This window comes from Capricornis sumatraensis, chromosome 14 (genome assembly GCF_032405125.1).
Source record: "Capricornis sumatraensis isolate serow.1 chromosome 14, serow.2, whole genome shotgun sequence".
Classification (NCBI taxonomy): domain Eukaryota; kingdom Metazoa; phylum Chordata; class Mammalia; order Artiodactyla; family Bovidae; genus Capricornis; species Capricornis sumatraensis.
Genome location: NC_091082.1, coordinates 63561016 through 63586447, shown reverse-complemented (window position 1 = coordinate 63586447; position 25432 = coordinate 63561016). Strand labels below are relative to the sequence as shown.

At 46.6% G+C, this 25432-nt stretch overlaps 1 protein-coding gene across 1 annotated transcript in view; it reads right to left on the bottom strand.

Annotated features, from left to right (window-relative positions):
• The window catches only part of TNN (tenascin N), a 59215-nt gene that overhangs the window by 8770 nt on the left and 25013 nt on the right, over nt 1-25432 (bottom strand). The window contains exons 8-16 of the mRNA XM_068986576.1: nt 24583-24846; nt 21322-21585; nt 17282-17545; nt 12878-13141; nt 10168-10298; nt 9018-9150; nt 8187-8338; nt 2743-2839; nt 1668-1835 (exon numbers count right to left, since the gene is read on the bottom strand). Of these exons, the coding sequence (XP_068842677.1) occupies nt 1668-1835; nt 2743-2839; nt 8187-8338; nt 9018-9150; nt 10168-10298; nt 12878-13141; nt 17282-17545; nt 21322-21585; nt 24583-24846 (1737 nt within the window). The remainder of the gene's footprint in view (nt 1-1667; nt 1836-2742; nt 2840-8186; nt 8339-9017; nt 9151-10167; nt 10299-12877; nt 13142-17281; nt 17546-21321; nt 21586-24582; nt 24847-25432) is intronic.

Sequence of the window (25432 nt, the reverse complement as noted above, 5' to 3'; positions counted from 1 at the left end):
GGGGCCCATTTGGGCCTCGTCCTTCCCCTTTAGTGTGTACCACGCATCTGTGTCAACCAGACCTCGTTAGGACATGGTGCTCCCTCTTAATATCCTCAAGGAGCCACCATGAAGCACGACCTGTGATCCAATACTTTGTATGCCATGTAGATCTGGACTTTGTAAACTGTCAGTGATACATCATTTGGCGGACTTATAACCCTCTATCTCAAAAACTTACCTAACTGTGCTCTGACCTCTAACTGGAGAGACAGTCCTCTTGAGTTTTCTGAAAGACTGCCCCCCGGGTTATAATCCTCGGGTTGGCTGGAATAAACCTTCCATGTCTTTCTTGCTTTTCACTGACAGGTCTAAGAGAGACTGCAGTGTGCACACCCCTTCCACCTCTGGCTGGAATGCAATCTGATCAGCTACAGTTGGTGAAAGAGGGTGAGAGGCAGCGCACTCACTCTTACAAAAGGGCGTCTTGAAATCCCTCTCATTCGATTAATATCCTTAGACTCAACTAAATGCCCATCTGTATTTCCCAATTGTATTTTAACTGGCTTTTTTCTATGCCTGACTTCCACGTTTTTTATGTCAACCCTGAATATTCACTGGAAGGACTGATGCTGAAGCTAAAGCGTTGGCCACCTGATACAAAAAGCCAACTCATTGGAAAAGACCCTGATGCTGGTAAAGACTGAGGGCAGGAGAAGAAGGGGACAACAGAAGATGAGATGGTTGGATGGCATCATCAACTCAATAGACATGAGTTTGAGCAAACTCTGGGAGATAGTAAAGGACAGGGAAGCCTGGTGTGATGCAGTCACTGGGGTCCCAAAGAGTTGGACACGACTGTGCGACTAACACACACACACACACACACACACACACACACACACACACACGTTCCTACATAGCCCCGACAAAGTCAAAAACACGCTAAGTCAAACACTAGACTTACTTGTTAGGGTTTAAAGACTATAAATATAGGTTTAAAGTATAGTATTAAAACAATAACCACACCTTGCCTCTTAAAGAAAATGCTCAGGGTCATAATTCCAGTATTTCATCAGCTGCTTAATTTTGTTCTTTTCCTTTCACGACTTAACACACCACCAACTGGCTTAAATCCAGTGAGACGCTAATTGAGGCTACCGTTCCCCTCCTTTTCAGCTGAACCGTTAATTTCTGTGTTGTCATAGTTGTGTGGAGTTAATGAGACCTAGACTTCTTACTGTGTGAATCAGCACTTTCATTCTTCTGTCTTTATTTATGACAAAGTACCACAATAAATTTAAATAACACACACACAGGCACCACTGTGCGAGAGTGGTAGCCACACTACTGAAGCCTAATAAGAGGTGGGCAGACACCGTGAAATCTCTCGGAATGTGGGTTCATCAGCTAATGTACAACAGCCTGAATTGGGGCAGTAGAAGAGGAAGAATTTTACTGGTGCGGGATCAGTGTGTAACATACAGAAGTTCTGATTTTATGATGGTCAAAGATTGCTTTGACAATTCTGTTTAACCCCCTACAGGGAGCGGGCCTCAACTGTTCAGTGAGGACAATGCACCTTCGTAAAACAATATTCCATCCCCCAGGTCCATGGCAGCGGGCCGACCCATCCTCAAGACACACCAGGCAGGAGACCCCAGCAGGAAGGACACATTTCGTCTTACCTGCCGTGCCTCTGTATTTCCCGACTGTGAGCCTGTACCGCTCCTTGCTGGAGGCCACCTGGAAGGAGTCGTACACGGCATAGGCAGATTCGTTGGCAGTCTGTAAGTCCACTCTCACCTCATAGCGGGTGGGCGTGCCCATGGTGAGGTTGTGTAGCTTGTCAAGTCCTAAGAACAAGGAACAGAATTCTGGTAACCAATCACCCTGTGTGTGTGAGCACCCACCATTTGCATCTGAGACTTTGAATCCCCCAAAGATGCCTTGGCCTTTTCCTCCTGTGATAATGGGAGGGTCCTCCCTATTCCATCTCTTCTGGCAGGAGGGTGGGGGGGCCTGTTTTCTCAACCCATTATGTCTTTAGCACAGTCATGCTTCTGAGTGTGGAAACCATGCCCTCTGGGAGGGAGCAGGGGTGGGGGGTGGGTAATCATGGGATGACTCCTTCTCTCTCAAGCAGGAGCATTCCTACCTATTATCCACTTATCTCACCAAGTGGGAGAGGAGATCAACCACTGACTCCAAGGTCACTGATGGGATTTTTGAACCAAGCAAACCACAAAACTCATCTACTCTATCAGATGCTGCGAATCCACGTGATGAGTTTCTAATTCTTCATTTCCCAATTGATGCTTCTGGCTATTTCATTCTCCACAAACATCTGCTCCAGAAAAGAGCAGAAGGAAAAGGGAGAAAACAATGCCACAATGACTGGCATTCCTCACAGAATTCCAGGGAACCTGTGTGACCGCCCAGTGAGAGCCCAGAATCCCAATCAATCAATAACTGCTCTCCTCCTGTGGCTTCTGAGAAGTTCAGGCTGTAGGCAGATTGTGTGGGGCTCAGATGCAGCATAAAGCCCATGTGTGACAGTCCCACCCTCCCACACACTCAGTGCACACGAGAACCTTCCCAGTGACCCGGCCCCACCGACACCCTGGTGGGCAGCTTCCTCAGTCCCCCCGTCACCTGGAGCTCTTCCTGAATGCAGGGAGCTCCCTCAAGCTGCCTGATCAGCTTCTTAGGGAGGAATCTCCCCTCCACACCCCAGCCTTCAGGGATGCTCAAAGATCATACCAAGCCAGAACTCCTTCAATGGATCCCCGAAGCCTTCCACGTAGGTCCGCCAGCGCTTGAAGAAATCCAGCTGCCCGGTGTTCCGCCTCTGGAAGACCTGAAGAGGGAAACTAGAGTTTCTCTCTGACACACGTGGACAGTCGTGGCTGAATGAGAGAGGACAGCGTGGCACGCTGGGGGCTGCCCTGAAGATGGACAGAAGTGGCCAGGAGGTGAAACTGACAGAGGTGGTGATGGACCGAAGTGGAGCTGAGAGAGAGGAGGACATCAAGACTGGCTTTGGAGTTCTGGGCTCCCAGTGCTGACGGCCATTCACTCTGCCGATCGCTGAGAAAGGGGCTCTGAGAGAGGACAGTTTCCATGGGCCAACATCGCTCATTTGGGCACCTGATGAGTGTGAGTGGCTTCTGAGGCATCCTGGTGAATGAAGGTGCCATAGGAGCTGCTGAACGTAAGGCCCAGAGCTCTCAGGAGCAGGCCAGGCTGGACTTAGAAGGTGAGCACATGTCTGAGATAGTGCTGGCACTCACCAAGTCCAATTTCACTCTCCTCTCCTCCAGGACACAAAGAGACTTTTTATTTTAGCCTTTCTTGCAGTTAAGTTGGAACCATGTGACTTGTTCCAGCTACAGGACTAAAAGCGGGAGCACAGGGTGTGGGGTGGGGGTCTCCCCACTCTCTCCCCTATTGCCCCAGGTCATGGTGCCATGGTGAAGGCTACATGTCAACAGGGCAGAACCATGAGCTGGTATCAATCTGAATCCCTGAGTCACCACTTAACAGTGACTTTGCACACATGAGAAAAAAACCTTTTATGGGTTAAATCACTGGAATTAGGTGTTAGTTTGCTACTACGGCTTAGCCCATTCCATCCTAACTAACATGGAAAGCCATCAGGACACAGAGGGAGATGAAGCCATTGGAAGGATGAGACCAAAACAGGACTGAAAGGAGCAAGTGGCCTAGAATGAGGCCTTGTGGCTCCCAAGATATAAGAGCCATGCACTGTAAGATGAGTTCATGAAGGAGAAAGAGGGGCAGCTGGTGATGTGAAGGACAACTGGGAAAATGGAGAATCAGAAAGGCCACCAGAGAAAAGTGTGCCCGACAGTGCCAAGTGCTGGTGAGAAGTCACGGAGCGTGATGCCCAAACTGCCCACAGACTCTGGTGACACGGAACCACCAGTGACTTGAGCGAAGGCTGTGCTAGTGAGCGATGAGGAGAAAGCCAACCAGTTTCAGCTGAAGAGTGAGTGAGAAGGGACAACACGGAGACATGGTGGGGGCTGTTTCATGAGAGTATGGGCTGCTTTCTTTTCAAAAATACCTCCATCTGGGGAAGGAAGGCAGTGCTGGTCAGAATCACTTGATTCTTTTCTATGAAGTAAATCTAAAAAGCATCCAAAGGCTAAAGACACCTATGTATGCTTTTGCACTTCTAATTCCTTCTGGCCTTGGCAGCCATGCTAGACGCCATCCTAGCTAACCCCACACGTGAGTCTGGAACTCCCTAAGAACGGAGTGGCATCTTCCTCTCCGCCTTCTGTCCTTTGTGCTCCTTCAGAAGCAGAAGCCCCAACACAAATTCCAATCCCCCTCTTTTCCACCATGCTTCACACCACATGCCTTGAAGTTAACCACTTCATCTGGAATTTGGTGAGGTAGACCTCCTAATACTTGAGCATTCTTGATACATTTTTCTCTGGGAAGAGACAGGGAGGGAGGAGAGAGCGGGTTGCCCACAACAGTGCCCAGAGCTCACCGCCAACTCCTGAAGCATCAGTCCCTGTCTGCTGGCCTGGGGGGGCACTGAATGAAGGATGGGGGTCCTGGCAGGGGGTTGGTGACTCAGTCATTTCTGTTCCTGAGCATCAGTCAACTTGTTGTCCAATAGGTTTGGAAGCGGGAAGGAGGTGTCTGCCCCTAGAGGTGCTAGGAGGACTCGTGAGACAGGGTGTGTGAAAGGTAGAGCTGTGAGCAGAACGTAGGGATGCTCACGGTGAACAACTGTACTAACACTCACTAACACTGCTGTTCCATTTCCCCTCTTCTTACGTGTCCATCTTGTAGAGACATCGCCTTCCTTCCCTGGCTTCCTTGATTTCTTTTTTCACTTACTGATCTATGTAACAAGCGCTTGTTGAGCACTTTTAAAGGCTGAACCCAGGGCAAGAATATACAATGCCATTTTACAGATGAGAAAGTGTAGAAAAATAGAGTCACACAGCCAACTATTCGGTGGCTGATGCAAAGATAAAACACTGCCTCATCTTTCCCTGAGGAAGTCTGAAAACACCAGCTGTGTGGAGTCTACTGTTTAAAGAGCATGCCTTAAGATTCTGAGGCTGTTCATTTCCTATCACAGCACCCGGGACTCCTGGATCATGAACAATGAAATCCTAGGGCATCACCATTTGGTTCCATACACACTGCATCAAATTCTTTTCCCACTAATGTAGTTAGTTCCCGTGTAAGGTCAGGCTCAAATCTGATCCCACTCTCCTAGGACAGAGGCTTTACAAAGACATTTGGTCTCTATCTCCAATCCGTGAACGTAGTGCCAAAGCATTTTTTGTTTGCTTCTTTATTTTACTAATGCTTCAGTGTGGCTAGGGAAATTGGGAAAAAAAATTAAAAAGGTTCTGATGCTCTTTGCATCACTATTTAGACCCAGCTCTACACTTACTGGCTGTCTCCTTGGGCAAGTCAGTTAACCTTGACTAGCCTCACCTCTCTAAACTGTGAGATCAAGATGTTAATAGCTAATTTGTCATTCTCTTAAATCAAGGCTTCAGCATGGTCATGAATCACGATAAATCATAAAGGCCAGAGTCTGGCTCATACAGATATAATAAGTGATTATTATATCTCAGTAAATGTGTTAGCTTGCATTTTATAATGTCAGATTTCAAATGAATTGACCCACGGGGATCATTTGTACATCTTGATCAGGCAGCCTTAATTGACTCACTGAGAATCTAGCCCATTCCCTTCGATGAGGTGAAATACCTCATAATGAACTATTTGGGATAACAGAAACCCCTTGCCAAATAAATCTCAAAGGAGAAAAAAATCTTTGTCTGATTCTAACAACAGAGCTTCGTTGTACTCTAGAACTTGCAGTCCTAAATGAATAAATTAGGAGGAAAAAATGAAAATCTCACTTAGGTGCCTGTGGAAAGAGCCTCTCGTGTAGTTCTTAGGACTTGCAAGATGGGAAACAGAAATGGAAATATTTGAGACACTTCAGTGTTCCTTAATAGTCTCCATTCCAGCTTCCCACCCGTAGCCTCAGCTACCTCAGGGCAGAGTTCTGGCTAATCCAAGTTAATCAAATTGTGTTCTTGCTGCCTGAGTGGAGAAGAATTTCCTTAAAAGGATTTGAGAAGCTCAGTTTATACGGGTAACATACTATGATCATCTTTCAGGGACAGAAGACTTTTGAACCCCCAGAACATGGAAACTGCCAGTAAAAGATTTGGTGGAGAGGTTTGCAGGACTCCACATATTTTCTGGAGTGTAGTGGCTTCGAGGAGAACCCTACAGACCTCAGTTCATGTAGCATCTTCAGGAACCTGGGTGAGAAAACAAGATTAGGGAGGGGATGGGGCACTGGGATTGATGGGAACCCAGAGTTATTTCTGGAACTGACCTCTGTGTTCTGGCAAAGGTCACTTGTGTGGGCAAGATGTAAAAGGCAAGCTCCTTGAGGTCGGGGATTTTTGTCTATTTGGTCCACTGCTGGTTCGTTCCTAAGTATACAAAACAGTACCTGACACATAGTGGGCACTCAATAAATATTAGTGGAAAAGAATCATGGATACTCCCAGGCAGACAGACTAGCAACAGGTATCTTTCAAAAAATTGTCCTAGACACACACATCTCTTTGCCTGTGTGAGGCTGGCTTTCAAAAAGGCCACATCAACAGGGACTTCCCTGAAGGTCCATTGGTCAAGATACTGCACTTCCAAAGCAAGAAGCATGGGTTCCATCCCTTATTGGGGAACTAAGATCCCATATGCCATGCAGCACACCACCATCCACCCCAGAAAGCAAACAAACAAACAACAAAAAGACCACACTGGACAGTACAGACTTCCTGCCAGTGGGTAACTACAGGGACAAAGGCAGGGAACTGGCTTCAAGCTTAAAGGGACAGAAGCACAGTGGTGCTGATGAGAAGCAGCAGGTGCAGCCCTATGAGTCTAGTCAGGTGGATGGCCTCCCATGTGACACTCGGTTCCATTATTTTTACAAATCAGGAATGTTCCCCATCTGATCCGTTTCTGCCTTTTGGCCATCAGATGCAGCTTTGTGGATAATAAGTTTTCCTCTTTCCTGCTTATCAGATGGTATCATTTTATCTGCGGCTGCTGCAGTGTCTTTGGTTCCACAGGCCCCTGAGCGAATGAGTAAATGAACATAGTCTGCGCTCTATGAGATCATGCTTTCTCCTTCCCACAGCAAGTGGTGGAAGCACAGCAGGTAAGGCTGCAGGCTGGTTTGGAGCAGTGAGAGCCTCTCACTGTTCACGTACAGGGAGAAGGGGGTAAGGAGAGATGGAAAGATCAGATTGAAAGTCTCAAAAGCAGCTCATCATATAATTGGATCAGCAGATGCAATCAAAGAAGGTACCATGCAGTTTAATGGCCCACAGAGAATAAAACCTCCACACAGATGTGAGATGATCAGAACATTGCAAGTTTCCCTCTTTCAGGGTTTAGCCTTTCATATCAAAGTTCCAAAGGCCCTGCTTCTGTAGGTGGAGCCAGGATGCAGAGCTTGGGCAACAGGCTCCAAAATTCAGAGGACTGAGCCCCCAAAGAGGCCATATGTTTCCATCTTGGACGACCTGAGATGACCCACTGGGAAAACCAATGACCCAGAAGGCTGGAGTCCTAGAATCCGGTCCCGACTTTGTTATTAACTCATGTGACCAACTCAGTAGACATGAGTTTGAGAAAACTTCAGAGGATGGTGAAGGACAGGGAAGCCTGGCATGCTGCAATCCAGGCTGTCACAAAGAGTCGGACATGACTGATAACTGAACGACATGTGACTTGTTCAGGGCGCTTCTCCTTCTGGGCTTCAATCTACCCATCTATAAAGTATGAGCAATATAATCTCTCTCATTCTATAGCTTATATGTGAAGGTCATGTTTATGAGTGTGCTTTGCAGAGAGTAAAATGTAGGCAACTCATGTAAAGAGGCGATTAGTATTAATAGATGGTGATAAACCCACAAGCCTTCCCAAACATCAGCCTGAATTTAACCAAGCCTGCTCTATCCCAGGAATCAAGTACCTCGGGCTCTGTTCTTACAGTTCTCTGTTCTCTGAAAATAGCTGCAAGGCACCAAAGCATCTCTCTCCCATGGATGAAGAAGAAATAGAGCTCCCTGGGCTGAGAAACAAGACACTGCCCAGGGCTCTGTGTGACTCACAGTCCAGCCACCTCCATCTGTGTCCATGTCACAGTACACCTGCAGGGGCCGGCTGGCATCCCCATGCAGGTAGATGGTGTAGAGGCCACTGGCGACGTTGCTGTTCTGCTGAACTTGACTGCAGTCTGAAGGGTGTGGAAAACGGGCACCAACTGGGAAGCAAGCAGAAGGACAGCGTTGTTGGGAGAAAGGCGAGGGAGGAGGGGAGTGGGGCTAGTCCCATATTTTAAGATCATTTATTTTGTTTAGAAATATAATATTTTGGAACCTCCTACTACTCTGCATCTTCCAACTCTTCACTCACGTCTTATTTTTCTCACTCACCTTGCTCGCATCAAAAACCCCCAAATATACTAGTTGTGTGTGCTAAATTACTTCAGTGTCCAACTCTTTGGGACCCTATGCACCACAAGCTGCCAGGCGCCTCTGTCTGAGGGATTCCCCAGGCAAGAATACTGGAGTGGGTTGGCCATGCCCTCCTCCAGTAGGTCTTTCCAACCTAGAGACTGAACCCACGTCTCTTACGTCTCCTGCATTGGCAGGGGAGTTCTTTACCACTGGTGCCACCAAATAAGGTCAAGTTCACATCACTTCCTCCTCTGACCAAACCCCCCCTTCCCCTCCACCAGACAATACTCCACTTCACTCCCTTCCTTCATCTCTTTACCATGGGATGGATTTCTTCTGAATTCATAACCCCACTTCCATTTCCCCTTGTCTAGAGAAATCCAGAGCCCTGTCGCCACTCGCTCTTCCTTGGACACATTTTCTGGCGTGTCCCATGCTTGTCCTGCACTGCATTCTCGTTCAGAGTGCACAAGCTCACATTACCTGTGGAAAGGTTGGTAGATACACTCCTGCTCCGGCGATCACCCTTAAAGGCAACTAAGGAGACAGGGAGGGTGACACCCTGCTCAAGGCCTTGCAACTCAAACCTCTGGTCCCCTCTTCCAAGCTGCAGCTCCTACCAAACAAAGACAGTAGACATTCACTCACCACCCGCAGCACCCTCGGTGTCAACAGCACTCCCTGGTGCTAATGACAGAAGCTTCTTGGGAGGGTAGAGTTTTGTCTTTTTGAGGGCTCAGTAGTAACCCAGAATCCCAGTAGGTTCTAGCTGCTTCTCTTTAGGGCTATGCCATGGAGATTCAGCACTTCTGGGAGCTCTAGCTGGGAACCAGCACCTCAAACTGCCACCAGGGGAGCACCCTCGAGGGGAGCACACATGAGGTCTCCAGCCCTCCAGATACAAGCTGGGGCACCAACAACAGCCACTACTGGCAGCCCACTCCTGGCAGCAACAGGCTAGCAACACCAAGCTGAGAAAGTAATGGGCAAGGTGAAGCTGGCCACTGATATCTGAGGCAGGAAGATAGCTGGGTTTTCAATAACCTTTCTCCCTAGGCTTATAGTGGCAGTTTTACCACTGAAATAATGAATAAATCAAGGTGCCCTTCCTTTTTTCCTTCCTCTCTTTTTTCTTTCTTTTCAAGGAAAGAGAATACTAACTTTCCACTGGGACAAGTCACAAAAATATGTTGGCTTTCTAATTCCAGGTGAGAGGTATAACTCTTGAAATAAGGTTAATCAAATTCATTAAATAAATATTTATTGAACACAAACCATGTGCTAAGTTCCTAACACTTTAGACACAAGGCGAGGCAAAGCAGACAAAAATTCCCTGTCCTCGTGGAGCTAACATTTACTGGGGAAGTAACACAGGACAGATGTGTGGCCAGCGGATACATGACAGGCAGCTAGGAAGGAGCAGGTATGAAGCTTAGTCCCATAAAATGAGACCACATGTATACTGTTCAAAAATGACCACATTTAGCATTCTCCCTTGCATACAGCAAGTGATCGGTAGGGATCAACACATTCATAAGCAGGTTGCCATGGGACCAGCTATTAAGCTGGTTGGCCCCAATGAGTTGCTATACATGGAGGCTGGGGCAGAAGAGAAAAGACGAGTGTCCAGTACCTTCACAGTGCCATCCGGGAACTGGTAGGTCAGAATATAGCCATCAATCTCGGCAGAGGGGGGTGTCCAGGTCAATACTCCACCAGACTGGGTTACGGCAGAAGGATGAAGGTTTTGGGGAGGGTCAATGTCTGTATATAAAACATCAAGTAATTATTATTATTAAGGTAATGAGAAGAGGTAATTTTTGAGATTTCCACTTATATTCTCTCCCTACACATTCCCATTTTCTTCTTCCTATCAAGCAAGTAGCAGGCTCCATTCCTCTTTGCCATAAGGTCTTTAGGATGTATTTTTCTAAAAGTATAAACCCATGGAGGACAAGACGGTTAAGGGGTAAGTTTCAGAGGGAGTGAACCTGGGCTCCCACTTCAGCAGATCTGCAGAGAGTGGTGGTGGTGGTGGTTTAGTCGCTCAGTCTGTCTGACTCTTGTAACCCCATAAACTGTAGCTCACCAGGCGCCTCTGTCCATGGGATGGGATTCTCCAGGCAAGAATACTGGAGTGGGTTGCCATTTCCTTCTCCAGGGGTTCTTCCTGACCCAGGGATCAAGCCCAGGTCTCCTGGACTGCAGGCAGATTCTTTACTGACTGATCTACCAGGGAAGCCACAGAGAGTGGTGAGTATGAGCAACCTCGATCAGCAAAGTCCTGGAGATGGCAGGGCTCCCAAAGTGGCAAGGAAGGACTAAGACCCAATGTAGCATATATATGTATGATGTGGTAAATGGCACTCTGAGTTTGGGCATAGTAGAGGCAAACAGATCTGAAAGGCCCCTGCATACAGAAACCAGGGGCACTCAGCAAATACCTGCCCGGAAAGATGACTGAAAAACCGGATGGGACCCCATGCCTGGCCTTGGAAAATCACCTGAGACCTCACACTCAGCCCTGAGGAAGAGCATGACTCTAAATTTACTGAGATTTCCAACTAGCAAACAGAATGGGAACGTATAATAAAAATTAAGTTGGTACAGCAATATAAAGTTCTGTGTCTTAGGTAACTAAGTGTGCAGCCTTAGAAGCATACCCTGTACAAAATGGGGAAGCAGGGGAGATGCCTGTACAAAAGAGGAGAGAAAGGGAGACGGGATAGCAGAGATGGAGGAAAAGCAGAGATGTCTTCTCATCCCCACGTGCTTCTCCACTCAAACACCAGAGGGAAAGCACGGGTGTGTGCATGCACTTAGACCAGGAAGACTACGTCTCAGCAAAAATTCTAGTCAACGCCACAGTAATTGGTCAGACAGCTCACTTTTTTTTTTTAAAGTAAACAAGATATGAATGGAAATTTCCATTTTAAAAAATCATTATCATAGAGGGTGATTTTAATTTAGAAGTTTCCAAAAAAGATGTCTCCAGGCTATTTTCTACCCAGTAGCATTTCAGCTGAGAACTGAAATGCAGTATTTTAATAGAAATCAGGCAGCTGTTGTTTCGAATTAGGATGTTTTGACAAATTTTGAGTTTCTGTAATATCAGCGTGGTATGGCTTTCTAAAGCATAACATCTGGTCTGGGTTTTATTCCATCCATCACGCGGAAAAACTGAATTTCCTGGTTTCAAAATCAAAGGAAAACCTAAACTACGTAAATATCTTGAGCTGGCTTCTGCCACCCCTTTGACTGCCCACCCATCCCCAGGTTATGAACCTGAGATGTCTGTCTTAGTTATTTCTACATATTGTCTTTAAAAACGGGGAGGGGGCTTCTCTGGTGATTCGCTGGTTAAGACTCTGAGCTTTCACTACAGGGGGTGCAGGTTTGATCCCTGGTCAGGAAACTAAGATCTCACACACTGCACAGTGCAGGCAAAAAATAAAAAAAATTAATGGGGAAAGTGAAACAAAGAGAAGATAAAGAAGAAAGAGAGAGAGAGGAACGGAGGAGGAGGAGCAAGGAAGACCGAGGGAGACTGGGGGTTGAGGGGAGACGGGGATGGAGGAAGGGAGGGAAGGGGAGAAGGAAGGAGGAAGATGCTGACCACCCCAAGAGAGAAGTCCTGGGTATCAGGGAGCCTTGGGCGTGAAAAAGAGTTTCTTTCTACACACCTTTGTTTAGTTCGGAAATTTTCACTATAAGCGTGTATTACTTTTTTACTAAAAACGTCCGTGAACTGTAACTGATAAAAATAACGAATACATTCAAGGCACCTCTCATTCCAGTGGCCACGCATGGTAATACTGTGGCCGCACAGGGGATGGCCAGGCTGTGCCCAGACTGTCCAAGGAGACCCGAAGATGTCAGGGTGGGCTACGTGATCCTATCAGGCCCCAGGGAGGCCTCATCACACACACAAAATACAGGCAGTCCAGGCCCCTTTGGTGGCCAACTGGAGAGGGACAGTGAGAGAAGGAAGATGCTCCACCACTGCCCCCAGTGTGGAGATGGAGGCAGAAAGGGCTTCTCGCCTCCTTCTTCCCCAAACTGGAGCAGAGGCCCAGCCAGGTCCTCAGGTCAGGATGGAGGCCGGGCACTGGGCTGGGTGAAGGCGGTGTGAGGGAGGCCCCCTTCCACGCAGGCTTCCTTCACACCACTTCCTTCCTAAACTGTCTGTCAACGCATTACCTCAGAAAGGCGAAAAGGGAAGCACTCTGAAGAATGCCCTTGGGGCAGCACTGTGTGCCCTGCTCCCCTCCTCAGACTAGATGCGGAGGAAGGCAATCTCCTGTTAGGTGTGAAGGGCTCCGTGGCCCCACCCCTCACAGTACCTGTCGGGGCCTTGGTGTCGGCCTTCCTGCTCTCCCGGTCCCCCTTCTGGGCCCACACGTGGACCGTGTACTCCACGCCCGGCCTCAGGCCCGTCAGGACGGTGCTGCTCTGCTCCTTCCCCACCGGAACCTCCCTGGTGTCTCCATCAGCAGAGGTGTAGCGCACCAGGTACCTGTCGATGACGGCCTGCACCGGGGCCCAGGAGACGGTGGCCGTGTTCTCCGTCACCTGCTCAGTCACCAGGTTCTGGGGGCTGTCAATTTCTTTTTAAAAAGGAAATGCTGAATTTTAGGGCTGAAGGAACACATCACCATTCATGATACTTTTATTAACAATACAATTCCACTGAAAACATTTTTCCAGGGGAAACAAACCCCTGGAAAAATGTTATATTAAAACTGAAAGGAATTTGATCTTCTCCAAGTTTATCGACCTTGGAAATTTTTTGTCCTTCTAGTTCCCATAAAAATAAAAATCTCCTGAGCAACAAGACAAGCGACCCAAATGGCAGCTGAAGGGACCTCTTTTGCTATCTCCATGGTATATAGCTATTTTGTTCCACAGAATTTGAGAGCTGAGAAGTTACATCTTTCAAACTTCTTCCCTTTCATAAAAGGGGAGGAGAAGGGAGATCTAGAGAACTGAAAAGACTTGTCCAAGATCTTGCTGTTTTCTTGCATTAAAACTTGGACTCTGGGGACTTCCCTGGTGGTCCAGTGGCTGAGACTCTGTGTTGCCAATTCAGGGGCATGGGTTCGATCCCTGGTCAGGAAGCTGGGATCCCACATGCTGTGTGGCATGGCCTAAAGATGAAGAAACAAAAAAAAAACTAGACAAAAAACCTAGACACTCTTCCTCCTGAATTTTGAGCCCTTTCACCTTCTCAAGGCCTTTGCTCCCTTTCATCTGCCCTCTCTCACCTGTGCCATCAGTCTCTCCCCATCTCCCGTCATTCCCAGACAAACAAGCTCTAGGCTCTCCCGTCCCTCTGCTCCCCTTAACCGACAGACTTCTCAGGTGAACCCGCCTGTATATCCCACCTTCTGTTCACTCCTCAGCTCCGTGAAGTTTAGCATTTTCTACAGCACATCACTATAACTGCTAGTCTAGGTCACCAACAACCTCATCTTGCCAAATTCAATGGACACCTGTCATGCCCACCTTGCTCGACCTTTGAGCAGCATTTGGTAGAGCTGAGCCACTACCCCTGTCTCAAAACACTCTCAGCCCTTGGCTTCCATGACTATACACTCCACTGGGTTTCTCTTAACTGCCTCCTCCTCTTTGATTTCCATCAGCAACCTGAAAATGTAGGGGAATCTGAGGTGCCCTCTCTTTCTCTCTGTCTACAGGTGATCTCAGCCATGTCCGCAGCTTTATTAATATTCTAGTCATTTACTTAGGGCTGTGTCAGGTCTTAGTCACAGCACGTGGGATCTTCGTTGAAGCATGCAGGATCTTTTCTTGTGGCACGTGGGCTTCTCTCCAGGTGTGGCACGTGGGCTTTCTAGTTGAGGCGCTCAGTAGCTGCCCCCCAGCATGTGAAATCTCAATTCCCTGACTGGGGATCGAACCTGCATCCCCTGCATTGGAAGATGGATTCTCAACCCTGGACCACCAGGGAAGTCCCTCCACAGCTTTAAACACCAGCTGGATGCTCACAGCTCCCCAGTGCCTATCAATTCTGAGCCCCTGTGTTTCTAGCAATTCTGAGTCCCTGACTTATATCTACAAGAGCATATCCACCGCAGCACCTAGCATGTACTAAACACTCAATAAATACTTGTAGAATCAATAAATAAGTCTCTCAACTAAGCAAGAAATCCCATGAGTACCTCAAGCTTAAGCATTTAAAAGTCTTAATGTTCCTCCTCAAATCTGTTTATTGCTCAGAAGATGCCCCAATTGTCCATGTTGCTCAAGTCAGAAACAGATGTCACACTTGGTTCCTCACTTTCTTCCTGCTCCACATCTCATCCATCAACAAACACCGTCACTGATGCCTCCAAAATATGTGCCCTAATGTCCTCTTTTCTCATCCCTATTGCCGCCACACTTGTCCATCTCTCTCTATCAACTCGACTAATCTTCCCCTTCTACTCCTGTCATCTCTCCCATTTATTCTCCTCACTGTGGCCTGAATGACCTTTTTTAAACGAATATTACCTCATTCCATTCTTCTCCTAATAGATATAGCATGCTCCCTCTTTGAGGTACTGGGTGGTCCTATATGACCTGACATTTCCCCCTGCCCCCATCATCTCATGCCACTTTCTCTCCCGGCCTCTATGCTCCAGCGACACCAGCCTCCTTTCAAGTTCTTCAACCATCTCGTGCTGTTCCAAATCAGGGCCACACACTTGTTCTTCCCTCTGCCCAAGATGGCTAGTTTTCCCCAACCCCCTTCTGCCCTTCCTCTACAAGCACGCTGTCCAAGAGATCTCTCTGCAATGATGGGAATAGTGTAGAATCTATATGTTAGTCACACGTGGCTATTGACCATTGGAAATGTGGCTAGTGCAACTGAGGAAATCATTTTTTAATTCAGTTCAGTTCAGTCCTATTTCTCAGTTGTGTCTGACTCTTTGCGACCCCATGGACTGCAGCACGCCAGCCTTCCCTGTCCATCACCAACCCCTGGAGCTTGTTCATACTCATGTCCATTGAGTCAGTGATGCCATCCAACCATCTCATCCTCTGTCATCCCCTTCTCCTTCCACCTTCAATCTTCAGCATCAGGGCCTTTTCCAACGAGTCAGTTCTTCGCATCAGGTGGCCAAAGTATTGGAGATTCGGCTTCAACATCAGTCCTTCCAATGAATATTCAGGACTGACTTCCTTTAGGATTGACTGGTTTGATCTCTTTGCAGTCCAAGGGACTCTCAAGAGTCTTCTCCAACACCACAGTTCAAAAGCATCAACTCTTCAGTGCTCAGCTTTCTTTATGGTTCAACTCTCACATCCATACATGACTACTGGAGAAACCATAGCTTTGACTAGATGGACCTTTGTCAGTAAAGTAATGTCTCTGCTTTGAATGTGCTGTCTAGGTTGGTCATAGCTTTTCTTTCAAGGAGAAAGTAATTTTTAAATTACTGTTAATTAATTAAAATTTAAATAGCCACATGTTGCTAGTGGCCACTGTATTGGATGGGACAGTATAACAGAACTGTAAGCTAGACACATGGCCATCAAGCTAAAGACTCCATTTCCCATTCCGCTTGTGGTGAGGGACACTGTGTCTTCGGTCTAGCCGGGGGAATGTGAGGAGTGACATGTGCAGAGCAGGCATCTCTTCCCTTTCCCACGCCCCTTTCCACTGGCTGGAGTGAGGATGGGTGATGACCATGTATTGCATCCAAGAAGTTCATTTGGGCTTTTCTGGGAAAACTCCCTAGGAATGGCTGAGCAACAATATGGAAGGAGCCTGGGTCTCCTGAACCATGGAGCTATCAGATCAGCCTTGGCACCTTACGCTCTGGCCATTTCACAAGAGAGAAATAAATTTCTTTCTTGTTTGAGCCACTGTTATTTGGGTGTTTCTGCCAATGTGCATCTTTTTTTAAATTTATTTTTAATTGGAGGATAATTGCTTCACAATGTTGTGTTGTTTTCTGCAGTACGTCAACATGAATCAGCCATAGGTATACATATGTTCCCTCCCCCTTGAACCTCCCTTCCTCTTCCCATCCCATCCCCCCCTCTAGGTTGTCACAGAGTACCAGCTTGAGCTTCCTGTGTTATCTACTACTCCCCCATTTCATCCCTGCCCTGTTATTCTCTACACATATGCCATGTTCATCCCCTTCACAAAACTTATAGTTTATAGTTATAAATGCGTTTGCTTGTTGACTATCTGTCTTTCCCACTGGACTTCAAGATAGTAGGAATCATATTTATTTTGTTTACTGCTATATCCCAGGCCTGGCACTTACAAAACGTTCATTAAAATTTAGCTGCATGTTGAAATGAACACTGAACTTCAACTACCAAAAGTTACACTTATTCCTTTAATCTAAACACCACCTATTAAGTAAAAAATAAAATCAAATAGCTTGCTACAAAACAGTACTTTAATGCAGTGGTTTTAAGAATTTTATATTGGCTCTATCTTATTCCCTGTAATTTCCTATAGCTGAAGAAGCATCGTCATTAAAAACACAGGCTTCGGAAGACAGTTTTAAGACATTCATGGTATTACTCAGTACTGAGCCCATTATTATACTTCGTTCTTTCTTTAGGTGAATGGAGTTTGTTGTTTTGTTTTGTTTTACTGTAAACTCCTAAAATGATCCACAGTCCCTGAGGACATGGGCCACAAAAGCAGCAGTGACATAATTCAGCAGCAGTAGATCGGCCCAGAGTGAAAAACCCTAGTTTACTTTTCTTGTCCCTCCTGTTACCTGTCAGGGCCTTGGTGTCGGCCTTCCTGCTCTCCCGGTCCCCCTTCTGGGCCCACACATGGACCGTGTACTCCACGCCTGGCCTCAGGCCCGTCAGGACGGTGCTGCTCTGCTCCTTCCCCACTGGAACCTCCCTGGTGTCTCCATCAGCAGAGGTGTAGCGCACCAGGTACCTGTCGATGACAGCCTGCACCGGGTCCCAGGAGATGGTGGCTGTGTTCTCCGTCACCTGATGGGTCACCAGGTTTTGGGGGCTGTCAATGTCTGGAAAGACAACAACAATCAATAAGCATTATTAATAGGCCACAGAGTGGAGAAAATCACAGCCACCTTGCTGGGGGTGACACCCTTTCATGTTTCGTGGGATTCCCATCCTGCATGCTCTAACTGCATCATGGACGTATGTCTTCTCTCCCCATAAAGACTTTGACTCCTCAAGGAGAACGTACAGTAGACCAAAGCCTGAGCGTCTATACTATTACCTCTACCAAGACTTTAAGCAAGACAAGTCTCTTGATCATTCATTAAGCATATGTCAAATGCCCACTATATACAAGGAATGGGACTAGACAGTTTGCAGGGTTCAGTTGAAGAAGACTTGGTCTCTGCTCAGTGCAGTTCAGTTCAGTCACTCAGTCATGTCTGACTCTGCAACCCCATGAACCACAGCACACCAGGCCTCCCTGTCTATCACCAGTTCCCGGAGTTTACCCAAACCCATGTCCATTGAGTCGGTGATGCCATCCAACCATCTCATCCTCTGTCATCCCCTTCTCTTCCTGCCCTCAATCCTTCCCAGCATCAGGGTCTTTCCAAATGAGTCAGCTCTTAGCATCAGGTAGCCAAAGTATTGGCGTTTCAGCTTCAACATCAGTCCTTCCAATGAACACCCAGGACTGATCTTTAGTATGGACTGGTTGGATCTCCTTGCAGTCCAAGGGACTCTCAAGAGTCTTCTCCAACACCACAGTAGCTAAAAGTTTTGTTTCTAGCATCATGTCAACAAAGACCTCTCAGTTCATACAAGATGATTCTACCCGCCAGAGGCCAATATAAGCTCCCAGAGGAAGAGGGCTATATTCCACTCCCCTTGGGGTTCCCATTGCCTAGGAGGGAGTAGCACCCATGGAAAATGCTCCATATATGTTGTTAAATGAATCGGCAAAATTAAAATCCAGTTTTAATATGCTTTAGCAGATCATAGATTCATTTGTAATGCTGGTTTGCTGGCTAAATCACGGTACAGAAATATAATCATACATCTCTTGCACAATAAGATGAGAATATAACCTAGAAGTTATACCTGAAAATAACACAATATTATAAATCAACTATAGACAGTTCAGACATAAACCCATGCACATGCGTGTGTGTGCTAAGTCACTTCAGTCATGTCTGACTCTTTGTGACCGCCAGGACTGTAGCCCGCCAGGCTCCTCTGTCCATGGGATCCTCCAGGCAAGAATACTGGAGTGCTTTGCCTTGCCATCCTCCAGGGGGTCTTCCTGACCCAGGGGTCAAACCTGCAGCTCCTGCATTGCAGGTGGATTCTTTACCACTGAGCCACCAGGGAAACCAGAACATAACACAGAAATTATCCTTATCCTCAAATAACTCATTATTGTAATGCAAACTGTATACAACTACTCACTTTGGTAGATGTAAAGTCTACTTTTTGAAGTTGAGTTTTGAACACATTACAGTTAATATTCATGGCATTTGATTTTCATTTTCTGTTTCCAATCACAAACTCAACAGGAGAGCCTCAATACTGAAGAGTAGGCTCACACGCTGGGAAGCACTGGCAGGACCTGACCATCAGTCACAGCAGACCTGTAGCTTGGAGGCTGCCAGGTGGCCCTGACTTGTAAAGAAACCAGTTAAAGGGAAATGAGAGGTGGAATATGCAGTACATTATGATGGAACACCATCCTGCTCTTGCATAAATCATCAGCTCTGCCAGTTTTCAGTTCAGGAAACCAAAACTAGATGAGGCATAGCCTTAGCATGACAGGCCTTACATTACCAAAGAACAGTACTGTGTTACCTGTCGGGGCCTTGGTGTCGGCCTTCCTGCTCTCCCGGTCCCCCTTCTGGGCCCACACATGGACCGTGTACTCCACGCCCGGCCTCAGGCCCGTCAGGACGGTGCTGGTCTGCTCCTTCCCCACCTCAACCTCCCTGGTGTCTCCATCAGCAGAGGTGTAGCGCACCAGGTACCTGTCGATGACGGCCTGCACCGGGTCCCAGGAGACGGTGGCCGTGTTCTCTGTCACCTGCTCAGTCACCAGGTTTGGGGGGCTGTCGATGTCTAAAAGGTGAAGTACACTATTAGCAAGCACCAGAGAGTGAGACCATGTTCCTTGGGGTGAGGCAGTCTCCATTCTTATGGTTTTCCGTCTCCTATGTGGATTTTTAGTTGTTTCATGGATGTAGGTCTTCTCACCACAGCTGGAGTCTTGGATCCTCAAGGAGGCGGCACGGGACAGCAGAATGGGCACCGGATCCAGAGTCAGAAGAGCTCCATTCCAATCCCAGCCCGAGAGGCACAGTGGAGGACCACCAGGAGGAGCTGCGGGCTGCAGCCAGCAGACCTGGGCTCTAGGTCCAGCTCGATCATCAGCCAGCAGCGGCCCTGCACAACTCTGCCTCCCCTGGCTGGGTCTCCATCCCTCATTTGTAAAATGTGGGCCTTGCCAAATAGATTTTAAGGTACCATAATATTCCATGAATATTCCATGAATCATCAGCTAACTTTGTGACTTGTCGAAATCATTCACATCTCTGTATTTGAGGTTTCTCAACTGTAAAATGGGGATATTGATTCCTGCTCTACCCATCTCAATGAATCCCTCTGAGTACCAATGAAATGAAGAATATAATTCTCATTCATTGCTGGTAGGAATGTAAAATAGTGCCACTGCTCTGGAAACAATTTGGCAGCTCCTCAAACAGTTAAGCACAGAGTTACCATATGACCCAGGAATTCCACTCTTAGGTATATAGCCAAAGGAATTGAAAACATATGCCCACACAAAAATTCATTCATAAATGCTCACAGCATCATTATTCACCATAGCCCCAAAGTGTAAACAACCCAAATGCTCATCAACTGACAAATGGATAAACAAAATGAATTAGATCCATGTAATGAAATATTGTTTGGCAATAAAATGTATGGACACAAACTACAACATGGATGAACCTTGAAAATATAATGCTTAGTGAGTGAAGTCAGCCACAAAGGGCCACATATTCCATGAATCTATTCATATGAAATGTCCAGAATAAGGAACTCTCTACAGACAGGAAGTATGTAGCTTTCTAAGGCTGGAGGAAGCAGTGCTGGGGAACAACTGCTAACGTCTGGGGTTTGTTTTAGAAATGATGAAAATATTCTGAATTAGACAGTGGTGATGGCTGCACAATTCTGCATATACTAAAAGCCACTGAATCACACACACTATAAAAAGGTGGACGTTATAGTATGTAAATTATAACTCAACAAGTCTGTTCTTAAAAAATGAAAAACAGATGAAAGAGCTTTAAAAATTATGAACCATTACTGTTTAAAAGTGCAACCTTAGGATCCTCAGAATGGAGTACACAGTAATCAAAAGAGAATTTATCCACTAAGAAAGCAGTAAGAATTCCTTGTTCTGAAGAGACTGCAGCGCAAGTCATTTTCCTAAGGTACTTACCTCACAGATCCTAACATGTGGCTTATTTCTTTCCTTTCAAGAAGAAATATTTAATGATTGATCACAGAGTAAATATATAGTTGGAGAGACAGTAGATGGATAAAACCAATCACCATTTATCTTTGCAAGATCAAAGTATGAGGCCAAATGTGAGCCCCTTATTTTGATGTAATGTATAAAAAGGAAGTGAGGGATGGTATGTGGTTTGGCAGAAGTCTACTCTCCTGCTCTTCCAGAAATCATCAATTCTGCCACTGTCAGTTCAGGAACACAAAACTTGACCAGCCATTGACTTCAGCATGTCAGGGCTTCCGTTTCTAAAGAGCAATGCTCCCTTACCTGTTGGGGCCTTGGTGTCGGCCTTCCTGCTCTCCCGGTCCCCCTTCTGGGCCCACACGTGGACCGTGTACTCCACGCCTGGCCTCAGGCCCGTCAGGACGGTGCTGCTCTGCTCCTTCTCCACCGGAACCTCCCTGGTGTCTCCATCAGCAGAGGTGTAGTGCACCAGGTACCTGTCGATGACGGCCTGCACCGGGTCCCAGGAGATGGTGGCTGTGTTCTCCGTCACCTGCTCGGTCACCAGGTTTTTGGGGCTGTCAATGTCTGAAAGGAAGATGCTGATCACTATTCACAGAGTGAGATCTTGTGGCCACGTTGCTTGGGGTGGGGTAGTTTCCTGTTCTCATAATTTTCCTATCTCATATGTCAGGTTTCAGTTGTTTCACGGACATAGATCTCTTTATACATCCAGATTTGAGGATTTTCATGGAGGAAGCACAGAACAGCAGAATGAGCAGTAGACGTGGAGTCAGGAGAGCCGTGGCCCTGGACAACCCAGCTGTCTCCGGCTGGGCCTCAGTTTCTTGATCTGTAAACCTTGCCTTCAGGTTGGATGGACTCAGGTACCTTTGAGCCCTACTGGTCCATGCATGCATCTAATCTCATAAATTATTAACTTGCTTTGTGACCCTGGGCAAGTCACTTCACTTCTCTGCATCTATAAAACGGGGGTGTTCAATAGTTATTGTACATCTCTCCAGGATAGCTCTGAAAACCAAGACCAAGAAATGTCATGTAGAAAGGGGTCTTGACTATAATATGGTTATCAGTGTTTATGGGGAAAAAAGGCATAGGGAGATAACGAGTACATATTCTGTAGAGTTGGGTATCATAGGACTTAATAACATGCCCTTTATAACAGTTTCTGGCACAGAGTGCATGTCCAGTGACCACAAGCTATTTTAAATGACAGCAGTTTGTCGATATTTTACAAATGCACGAGATTATATTTCTCCATACTGCACATAGATAATGTATTCAAAAATGTATTCACCAAGAGAATAATAGCACTTCTCTGTTCCAAATACGGGCATACCTAGTTTTATTGTGCTTCTCTTTATTGTGCATCATAGATATTACACCTTTCACAAATCAAAAGTCTATGGCAATCCTGCACACAGCAAGTTATTGGCACCGTTTTGCATTTGCCAACAGCATTTGCTCACTCTATGTCTTTGTGGCACATTTTGGTAATGCTCATAATATTTCAAACTTTTTCATTCTTATTATATTGGTTTTGGTGATCTGGGATGAGTGATCTTCAGTGGTACTCAGTTTGCTGAAGGCTCACATAATGATGAGCATTTTTAGCAAAAAAGTATTTTTAGTTAAGTAGATACATTTTTTAGGCATTATGCTATTGTACATTTCATAGACTATAGCACAGTGTAAATGTAACTTTTATATGCACTGGCAAACAAAAAATTCATGTGACTTTCTTTATTATGATGTTCACTTTATTGCAGTAATGTGGAAACAAACACAATATTTTAGAGATATGCCTATAGTTGATTGCAAAAGCCATTACCCAAGGTCTTATCTAGACTTACAATCATATGTTCAAGTGAGACCATTCTTATCTTAGCTTAGGCCTGACCCCAAGAAAATCAGTATATACATTCCAACCTGAGGGCCCAAAGCCAAGGTGGGTGCAACAGTTTTGTGGCCTTTGATTGATCAATCAACTAGACTATGAATGAGGTTGGAGAGCACAAAGAGGTGGGACTTAAAGAGTGGATTTCTTTGAAAAGAGTTACACGGAGAGTCCCATGGGTGAGAGGGCCAAGCCTCGAGTAAGCAGTTGCAATAGGATCCCTTACCGACCTGCACAGGTATACTCTAGAGCAAAAGTTCTCAACCAGGGGTGATCTCAGTTCAGTGTGGCATAGGGAGGCTCCTGGCCCCAAATGGGTGGAGGTCAGTGATGCTGCTAAACATGCTACAGTGCACAAGACAGACTCTGCAACAAAGAATTATCAACAGTGCCCAGGTTGAGAAAACATGACCAGGGCTTAGGGAACACCATGGGCTGGTGTCTGACCTGTGCAAAAAATATCTGAGATGTGAAAAAACTGCTGGTGGCCTTGCTGCAGAGAAAGGAGACGCTGCAGCATTGGGGGGAAAAAAAACATATATCTGGCTGCGTGGACAAAGGGTGCATGTGTGTTCCACGTGGACCAAATGTGGACCAAGGCAAGGATAGCCCACCTGGGGTTACTTTAGAAGCTATTGAAGGGAATCACTCAGAGGGGTGAAGAGACCCCACCAGAAGGGCAGTGGTGGGCACCCCCAGAGGTGTGAGCAGAGGAAGAAGAGTGGGCGACCAGTAAGAGAGGTACAGGTGCCCACAGGATCACTTTCACCCACCAGTGAAAGCTGAGAGAAGAGGACAGATGAGCTGTCTCTGAAGAACCCAAGGAAGTGTCCCATGAAGGAAAAGTTGGTTTTAATCCTTGTTGGGCACCATTGGCAGACTCAAGCCAGCTGTGACTGTTACTATCAAGTGAGATCTCTCACCTCTCCTCCTGCTGACCCCTTAACTCCCACACACTAAACATTAATGGGTCAGAAAGTCTAGCTGGCACTCTGGAAGAACAGTGCTTGAAGAACGGAGGAGAAATATAAGAGAAGCCGAGCACGACCCCTTCCGTGGCAGGCAGTCCGCCCACAAATGGCCCAAGCTGATGAAGAAGAGCAGGTTTAACTTTCAATAAAGTATGTACAATTACTTGGATGTAGATATCTTAATTATCAAGATGAAACATATTGGGGGCTTAAAGTGACTTAGACATTTGCTTACTTTGAACCAATAAAACACCATCATTTCTACCAAAAATGTTCATCCAAAGGGCAGAAACAAAAATAAGCACTGTGGAAAGGCTTTAAACTGGTGAGGAAGGAAGAAATTTGGTTTTGGATCAGCCCATCCCTCAGTATGATCATTACTTGTGCTTTCTTTATATTCATTCCTTATGAAGGGGAAGGCTTTAGCTATAAACAACAAAGCAGGTGCACTGAGAACAAAGGACCGTGAGCAGCAACATCAGTGTTGAAAGCCTAAATTTTGGTCTTTAACCAAACAGGACAAGCTACACATTCTAAGAGAAGCCATGCCATGGAAGAAAGGGATACACAATTTCCTATGCGAGGATACCAGTCTGCTCGTCCTTAACCCTCTCTTTCTGTTAAGGTGAGAGAAGGAAAACCGACCTAGACAGACCATGAGCTTAGCAGTGACAGTGACAATACGTGCTCCATTACCTGTCGGGGCCTTGGTGTCGGCTTTCCTGCTCTCCCGGTCCCCCTTCTGGGCCCACACGTGGACCGTGTACTCCACGCCCGGCCTCAGGCCCGTCAGGACGGTGCTGCTCTGCTCCTTCCCCACCGGAACCTCCCTGGTGTCTCCGTCAGCAGAGGTGTAGCGCACCAGGTACCTGTCGATGACGGCCTGCACTGGGTCCCAGGAGACAGTGGCCGTGTTCTCTGTCACCTGCTCGGTCACCAGGTTTTGGGGGCTGTCGATTTCTTTAAGAAAACATTTGGGAAAGACTAAGCCTTGAAGCAACGAGATACCCATCACCCCATCACAGAGATTTTTATCTCCTAGAGCCCTCTTAGCACAAGACAATGGCTTTCCCATTCCGGATTCCCTGGTGGGAGTCAAGGGAGAAAGTAACCCCTTGTTCTCCACATCAAAGGACTGCTCATTATAAACCTGACATACTTCCTTAGCTTCCGACTCCCTAAAATGTGGGAGGAACACTGTCTTCTTAGCAATATTATGGCACATCAAAACAATCCATTAAGTATCTGGCATGATTTTGGGGTATCTAATTTACCATTCTATCAGGGACTACTTCCCAAGCAATCATTCTAGAAGTACTATCATAATCATTGCAATGACCAGATCCTATCAGTATCTTGACTGAGTCTGCTAAAAACACAGCCACTGCACAGCTTTCCTTCTGTCTTCTAGTTGGCTGAGTGGCTCCATGAGTAGCTGTCACTGTCAGGAAGGGCAGCACAATGAGATCACCACTAGAACTCACCGTCTCCTTTGAGCTTTCAGTCTCTTCTTTGCAAAGTCTCTCAACTCAAGACACATCTTTTG